At 45.0% G+C, this 8,963-nt stretch overlaps 1 protein-coding gene across 4 annotated transcripts in view; it reads right to left on the bottom strand.

Moving 5' to 3' along the window:
- Window positions 1–579: 579 nt before the first annotated feature.
- The window catches only part of LOC139276137 (NXPE family member 3-like), a 62,203-nt gene continuing 53,819 nt past the window's right edge, over window positions 580–8,963 (bottom strand). For all 4 annotated transcript variants that reach the window (XM_070893661.1, XM_070893659.1, XM_070893660.1 and 1 more), the window contains one exon: window positions 580–1,254. In XM_070893661.1, the coding sequence (XP_070749762.1) occupies window positions 704–1,254 (551 nt within the window). In that variant the 3' untranslated portion in view covers window positions 580–703. The remainder of the gene's footprint in view (window positions 1,255–8,963) is intronic.

Consider the following 8,963-nt stretch of genomic DNA (forward strand, 5'->3'; position numbering starts at 1 on the left):
GTGTGAAGAGAAATTAAGCAGCCAATGTTCCCATTGTCTTTCCCCACAGACTTTCTCTTGTCCCTCACCCCTCTTTTCATTCTTTGCAGGTTTCTTTCAATACTCCAAGACCAGGTGTAACATGAAAGCCAATGTTGCCTCACTTCTCCTGTTCCATCACCAGAGCACTTCCCCCGTCCTCTGTCTCTCAGAATCTTTAGACTTAGGCTCATATTCTACTGTATCCTTGGCCTTCAATGCATTCCCTCCTCACTCGCTGTATCCTGAGCTTTCAATTTGCTTTCTTCATTTATCTGAGGCAAAGTTCCATTGATGATAAGGGAGGTGGAGTTTATCACACTCCTAGCACCACAAAGCAGTGTTCTACACTACCTTGCTTTGGGAAAAGTCCCTCAGCAATACAGTAAATAACCATGTACAGCAGCTCCTTTAAAAAGACAAACTCCATCACCTTTGTTACAGTCAGAATGGAATATTTGTACGCAACAAAAAGCAATACCTTATTTAGTTATAACCACAATGAATACTCCCACACTCGAATAATTCAAAAATTATCATTTGTTTAACAAAACAGTTGATATCCATGTTAAAAATGCACATTAATTTAAGGCAATTACACAAATCTGAGTTCTGATGGCATTGTTTAGATTTTGAATCACATGATAACCAAAACCAGGTTGAAACAGATCGAATACAGTATTTATCACTTTTCAGAGGGGCACACATATGAAAGAAACACATCTATTTCATTCTTTATAATGACACTCTGAGGGTGCAGCTCATGTGGCAGGTAATGGGCTAGCGTCATTTCCCATGCGTCCACAAATGCCACATTGATGCCTGTGAACATCTTTCTCAGCACTAAATCAAGCTGATAGGCGTACCAGTCACTGTTGTAGAGACTGACATCTTGTGGAAGGGCCTGGACATTGGCAGTCTTCATTATAACCATTGTATTCGGACTCCTGCCTAGCAACTGTAGAATTGACCTTCGGATATTCTGTAGTCTTCGGATATACACTTCCACTGGAAAAGTGCTGAAATGGGACCATATGGTAATGGCTATAACTGTGTTTTTTCCTCCTTTAATTTCATCCAGTTCATTTGAAATGTAGTGCAGATCCTGACTCGAAACAGTGTTGAATCGGATTGGTGGGCCATGAGGACGAAATTCCAACATAATGTGATTTTCCAAGTCCACAGCAAGGTGAGGGCCAATATTTTTAGGATTGCCAAGATCAAATATTTTGAGACCTAAAACAGAAAATATAACATAATTTAACATGCTTAGCCACAATATTGCTGATGTTAATGGGTGTGAAACTGGGAGGGGGCATCATTTCACAAAGCAGTGCCACAGAGTTTCCAGTGTGCCAATGTACAGATGAGGAAAGAGACATAAATCGTACAATGGCATCGTAATAAGCATAGACTGACAAACTGGTAAATAAGCGTATACCACCTATATTATATTAGTTTGTTCCACCTATTTTGTAAATGAGTTAATCTTCTTTCTTCCCCTTAAACGAAGCACTATCCTCCAATTGAGGGGCAGGCAGACCAGTTCCATGTTCCCAGGGCGCTGCCAATGCTGGTCTGTCTGAACTCAAAGCAAGACCGGTGAAGGTTAACTGCGTCAGATTTTCTCTTCCTCCCTCTGAGAAATACTTCTAGCCAACTGGGAGATGGAGCTTAAAAGCTCCCTCTGTGGGAACACAGAGGAATACACACTGGTGAACTTCACTATTAACTGGGTAATGCTCAACAAGAATTTATTCCGACAGAGTGAACTCAGGAAAAAATAATTTACTGATGTCATGTCAGAATTTTCTACCTATACGAGTCAATCTCCATGGACATAAAAATTGTCCCTTTCTGCAATTGTCTCTCTGCTTCTCCTCCACTCCATAATTATTTTGTTCTCCGTCTTTATTTACATGTTTGTCTTGCTCTCTCTTCTCTTCTAAGGCTAGAATTTGCACTCTTTCACTACCCGGTTTCTCGGTGGTATTGGCCGTTTTGAGTGAGAACCAGGCCGGGGAAAAATTCCCCAGCTGAAACACGCCGGCGGTTTCGAAGTCCCGCTAGGGAGCGGACCGCCGGTGTGCACCGTCAGAGCGTCCTGGCGCAATCTTTGGCTGAGCGGAGACCCGAAGGCAAGTATAAAAAAAAATTTAACATTGCCCACGAGGATCAGTGGAACTGGGCAGTAGGTAAGTAGGTCTTCAAGAAAAAGGTAAGTGATTGTTTTTTTTACTATTTATTTTCAAGATCTGTTGACGTGATTTAATGTAAAAGGGAATGTTTTTTGGATTTTTTGAGATAGGTTTTTTGAAAAATTATTTTTATTCTTTTTTTGGTGTTAGGCCCAACCTATTTGAATTATTTGATCTGAGCTGGAGAGAGTGAATGGGGCACTACAATTAACCTCTATGCTTTGGGCTACAGCAGAAAGGAAAAAATTAGACAAACAAGTACAATTGCTATTCAATAATCGCCCCCCAAAAGCTGGAAAGTTTATGTGCACTAGATGTTGTTTAAAAAAAAAGGAAAGACTTGCATTTATATAGCGTCTTTCACAACCACCAGACATCCCAAACCCCTTTACAGCCAATTATGTACCTTTGGAGTGTAGTCACTGTTGTTATGTAGGAAACGCGGCAGCCAATTTTGCGCAAAGCAAGCTCACACAAGCAGCAATGTGATAATGACCAGTGATGTTGATTGAGAACCAGACCAGGGAAAAATTCCCCAGCTGAGACACACCGGCGGTTTCGAAGTCCCGCTAAATAAATATTGGCCAAGACACTGGGGATAACTCCACTGCTATTCTTCAAAATAGTGCCATGGGAACTTTTACATCCACCTGAGAGGGCAGACGGGGCCTCGGTTTAACGCCTCATTCAAAACCTCTGACAGTGTAGGACTCCCTCTGTACGAGGATAAAATTGGATTTGGTTGTGATGCCAATCCCAGTTGATTTTCTTGTCAACATTCACCATCTAAGCTAACACAGGAAAAATGACACTTGGGATATGGAGTGCTGCCAATTACTTTGGAACCAAATCCAAATATGAGAGGGAAGAAGATTAAGTGCTCGCTGACCTACATTGGCTCCCAACCCAGCAATGCCTCAATTTTAAAAATCTCGTGCTGGTTTTCAAATCCCTCCATGGCCTTGCCCCTCTCTATCTCTCTAATCTCCTCCAGCCCTATAACCGTCTGAGATCTCTAATTATGGGCTCTTACACATCCCTGATTTTAATCACTCCACCACTGGTGGGTGTGCCTTCAGCTGCCGAGACACTAAGCTCTGAAATTCCCTCCCTAAACCTCTCCGCATCTCTACCTCTCTCTATTCCATCAAGAGGCTCCTTAAAAGCTACGTCTTTGACCAAGCTTTTGGTCATGTCTTAATATCTCCTATACTAGCTTGGTGTCAAATTTTCTTTGATAACGCTGTCGTGAAGCACCGTGGGATGTTTTACTATGTTAAAGGCGCTATACAAATGCAAGTTGTTGTTGGGAGGGGGAAATTCAACAACACACAAACCCACACATCAAGGCACAATGTACAGAAACAAAAGGTGGACTTAAGTTTGCAGAAAGTATTTACACCAGTGGTTATTTGATTTTTCTTACGGTGAGTTGAGGGATATATTATTTTATAATGGGGTGTTATCCCATGTAACATGCAATGTATTATCATGGTCAGCCATTTATGGAGACTGAATAAGTTAAATTATGATTTTATTACATGATATTCTGGATTATTGCTGATACTTTCAGCATTGAATTACACAATTCTGTCCGTTATTCTGTGAAAACTGGAAATAAGTGTCATTGATTATTATTCTATATCTTTTTTTATGTACTCAATACCAATTTTTTTTAAATAAAAGTCCATGATAGAGAGCAAAATATTAGGCAACATTTACCAGGCTAGAGGTGGGTACCTGACATTTAATCGCACTGGGAAAGAACATTAATGAGGTGTAAGAGCACTGGAGGGTTTTCCTCGGTCTTGTGTGTACTGCAAAGGGAGTGAGTCCTGGACTTCAACAGAACTGGGGTGCAGGTCTTCGAGTTTAATTGAACTGTGGCATGGTTCAGAATAGTTTTGAAGCATTTTATTCAAAAAAGGTTCCATTCCTGCCTGGTTATATATAAATTACCTGTCTTAGGTGTAGGGAGTACAATTTTGAAGCTTGCAAAGAATACAAAACTTGGCAACATAGTAAATAGTGAGCACGATAGTAGTGGACCTCAGAAGGACATAGATAGACTGGTGAAATGGGCAGATCACGGCAGCTGCAATTTAACGAGGTGAGTGTGAAATGATGCACTTTGGGAGCAAGAACATGGTGTGACACTATAATCTAAATGGTACTATTTTGAGGGGGCTGCAAGAACAGAAGTATCTGGGGGTGCATATTCACAATTTTTTGAAAGTGGCAGGGCAAGTTGAGAAGGCAGTTATGAAAGCGTATTGTATACTTGGCTTTGTAAATAGGAGCATTAAGTACAAAAACCAGGCAGTCATGCTAAACTATTTCAAATCATTGGTTAGGTCTCAATTGAAGTATTGTGTACATTTCTGGGCACCACACTTTAGGAAGGGTACAGAGGTTTACCAGGATCAAAGCAGGGATGAGGGACTTCAGTTATATGTAGAGATTGGAGAAGCTGGGATTGTTCTCCTTACAGCAGAGAAGGTTAAGGGGAGATCTTGTCATGTATTCAACCAGCATTGTAACCCATGTATAATCTGACCTAAGTTGTACACTGTGAGAACAATGACCACAAGGTGGTGAACTTGTGGGAGACACTCCTAACCTGGACCTTCAGGTAAAAGGGGAAGCTCCACCCACTTCCATCACTTGAGTGCTAAGGAATAAAGGACAGGTCACAGACTGACCTTCTCTCAAGCATGGGCCTCGTGTACATTTATACTGTATAGTAAGGACGTATCAATGGCGACGAGAAACTGGGATTTAAACCACTTGAGCATGGCCACTAGCAGAACAGACAAGAGGTACTGTGTTAAGGAATGGTTGGGACAGAGATTCAACATTGTTAAAGCAGCACACAGTTCTCCAGGCAGACAAGGGCAATCGGACATACCCCAACATGTAGTCGAACCCAGAGGGGAAGTTCGACAGAGACAATGGCAAGCTGAACGGCGATTCACGCCATTGCAAGGGACAATGCGGCCAGAAATGGGGCCATCAACACCTGTTAATGGCGCACTCAAGGACAGTCACAGGGGCAGTCAGGGAAGATCGACTGGCAAGGGACCTTTTGTTTCCAACAACAGCTCATGTTGGAGGCGTGGAGGCACACACTCAGCCGGAATTTGCAGAGGTGAGCAAAATACCTGCAGAAATTGCAGAAATGAACGCTGAGGGAAATCGCTAGAAGCTGAAGTTCAGCGAGTTCATGTGGAACACATATACAGTTCATACACCAGGACGCCACCGATAATGATGAAAGTGCTCCTCAATGGCATCCCAGTATCAATGGAGCTAGACGCGGGGGCCAGCCAGTCCCTGATGGGTATCAAACAGTTCGAAAAGTTGTGGGCATCCAAAGCCAGGAGGCCAAAATTATCGCCGATTGACGCTACGGACATACACAAAGGAGATCATTCCGGTGCTAAGCAGCACCACGGTAGTCGTGACCCACAAAGATTCGGAGAACAGGTTGCCACTCTGGGTTGTCCCAGGGGATGGTCCCGCACTACTGGGGAGGAGTTGGCTTGCTGTCATGAACTGGAAATGGGGCGATGTCAATGCAATTTCTTCTGTGGAGCGAGTATCATGCTCTCAGATCCTGGACAAATTTGACTCATTATTTCAACCCGGCATTGGCACTTTCATGGGGGCCAAGGTAGTGATTCACATAAACCCGGACGCCAGGCCAGTACACCACAAGGCCAGAGCGGTGCCGTACGTGATGCAGGAAAAGAGAGAAGGCGAATTGGACCGCCTGCTGAGGGAAGGCATCATCTCGCCAGTCGAATTCAGTGACTGGGTGCTCAAGGCGGATGGGTCGGTCAGGATATGTCATGATTATAAGGCCACCATCAATCAGGTGTCACTCCAAGACCAGTACCCGCTACTGAGAGCGGAGGACCTCTTTGCAACGCTATCCGGTGGCAAACTTTTTTCAAAATTGGGCCTGACCTCAGCTTATATGACCCAGGAGCTAGCGAGTGAGTCGAAGAAGCTGACCACCATCACGACACACAAGGGGTTGTTTGAGTACAACAGCTGTCCGTTCGGGATTCGCTCGGCCGCCGCGATCTTCCAATGAAACATGGAAAGCCTCCTCCAGTCGATTCCAGGGACGGTGGTTTTTCAGGACGACATCCTCATCATAGGTTACGATTGTGAAGAACACCTCCACAACCTGGAGAAGGTGCTACGCAGACTGGACCAGGTAGGGCTGCGACTGAAAAAGGCGAAGTGCATCTTCCTAGCTCCAGAGGTAGAATTCCTGGGGATGAGGATAGCAGCAGACGGGGTCAGCCCTTCTGCGTCCAAGACGGAAGCGATCCAGAGAGCACCCAGACCCCGTAACACAATGGAGCTCCGTTTGTTCCTGGGGACCCTGAACTATTTTGGTAACTTTCTTCCCAAATTGAGCACGCTGCTAGAGCCGCTACACGTGCTCCTACGCAAAGGTCGCGAATGGGTCTGGGGGGACAGCCAGGAAAGAGCTTTTAATAGAGCACGCAATTTGTTATGTTCCAACAATCTGTTAACGCTATATGACCCATGAAAGAAACTTGTGCTAACGTGCGATGCGTCGTCCTATGGTGTCGGGTGTGTGTGTTGCAGCATGTCAATGCCAAGGGTCAGTTACAGCCGGTAAGCTTATGCCTCCAGAAGTCTGCCCCAGGCTGAGAGAGGCTACGGGATGGTAGAAAAGGAGGCACTCGCATGTGTATATACGGTAAAGAAAATGCACCAGTACCTGTTTGGCAGGAAATTTGAGCTGGAGACAGATCACAAACCCCTAACGTCCCTTTTGGCCGACAACAAGGCCATAAATGCAAACGCATCGGCCCGCATACAGAGGTGGGCACTCACGTTAGCCGCCTATGACTATACAATTCGGCACAGACCGGACACCGAAAACTGCGCCGATGCACTCAGCAGGCTCCCACTAGCCACCACTGAGGGGGCTACTGAGCATGGTGCTGAGATGGTCATGGCTGTTGAAGATTTCGGAAGCGAAGGCTCACCCGTGACAGCCCGTCAGATTAAAGTCTGGACAAATAGAGACCCGCTATTGTCTCTAGTCAAGAAATGTGTCCTGAATGGGGACTGGAGAGCCACGTACAGGGCATGCCGGCTCCAATGGTGGTGCAGGCTCGAAGGGTCGAATGGCCTACTCCTGCACCTATTTTCTATGTTTCTAAGAGCCAATACAGGTACAATGGGACGAATGGCTTCCTGCTGTGTGGTAAGATTCTATGATTCCATGATTAATTGGTAACAAAATGTGAAACTTTATCTAAAACAGTATGTTTGCAAGTGGAATTTGTTAAAAATGCATTGTCATTATATTCAAAATCATCTGGAGAAACTCAAAGGAACTCAGAAATTAATTTCCAACAAGAAATATGCTCTTCCACTTGTACAGAATCCTACTGATGAATGCTTGGAATTGTGCAGACTATGGAGTCTCCCTTTGGCTAACAGAATGACAGCAGGGGAGAAATATATTAGGGGAGCAATATATTAGGGAAGAAATATATTAGGGAAGATTTTTCTGGCACCTGTCTGCCCTAGCACTGGACAGGAGCAGCATCCTTAAAGTGCAATGCTCCTGTCCAGGCCCTGAACCGCAGGATTTACTGTCCAGAGCCAGTAACATGACCCAGGAGCCCTCCTAGCCAGGCTCACATCTCAGGCCTGCAGCTGTGCATCAGCTTCCAAGTCCAGGGCCTTGGCTCAGCTGAAGGAGGCACAAAAAGCCACAAGACATCCTGGGTTATACAAAACTTTAAGAACTAAACCTTACCTGCCTGCCTTTGACCTGCCTCTGGGACCCCCACTGACATTCCGATCGGAGAGGTCCGGGGCAGAGCTTAGCTCCATGTTTCACTGGGTGCCCAGTGAACGTTGTGAAAGTGAGGTGGGAAGCTGGGAATCACGTCTCCTGCTTATGTAGCAGGCCCATCGCAGGTGTTCATTACTGCAGGCACAGACCCAGCTCCTCTCACCATGGAAGCCCTGGAAATCCTGAGGCAATTAAAAGGGCCATCGATCTTTTGAAGCAGAACCCCACCCATTGGGCCCAAGTTTCCACATGATTCGCGCCTGATTTTTAGGAGCAACTGGTGGAGAACGGACTATTTTAGAAATCGCAATTCTCCACATTTTTTTTTCTGCAGTTCTAGTCAGGTAGAACAGTTCTAGTTTAGAACAGAATTTTTTCTTCAAAAGGGGGCGTGTCCGGCCACTGACGCCTGATTTGAAAGTTTCCACAGTGAAAATGTACTCCAAACTAAAGTAGAATGGAGCCAGTGAAGATTTTTGTAGAACTGAAAAAACCTGATTAAAAAATCAGGCGCAGGTTACAAATTAGGCGTCCAGAACGAGGTGGGGGGGGAGGGGGAACTCATTAAATTCTACAATAAATCCTTATTTATACTTCTACAAATATTATACAAATAAATCCAACCTGAACAAACATTTATAAGCCAAGAAAAGATTAAATAAACCATCTTCCTACCTGTGTGAAAGTGCTTCAGCCAGGGAGAATACTGCAGCCGTTCGTGCCGCTGAGCGGGAGAGAGAGAGGGGGGAGAGAGAGAGAGAGAGAGAGAGAGAGAGAGAGAGAGAGAGAGAGAGAGGGGGAGGGAGAGAGAGAGAGAGAGAGAGAGAGAGAGAGAGGGGGAGGGAGAGAGAGAGAGAGAGAGAGAGAGAGAGAGAGAGAGAGGGAGGGGGAGG

This window comes from Pristiophorus japonicus, chromosome 11 (genome assembly GCF_044704955.1).
Source record: "Pristiophorus japonicus isolate sPriJap1 chromosome 11, sPriJap1.hap1, whole genome shotgun sequence".
NCBI classification, from domain to species: Eukaryota; Metazoa; Chordata; class Chondrichthyes; family Pristiophoridae; genus Pristiophorus; species Pristiophorus japonicus.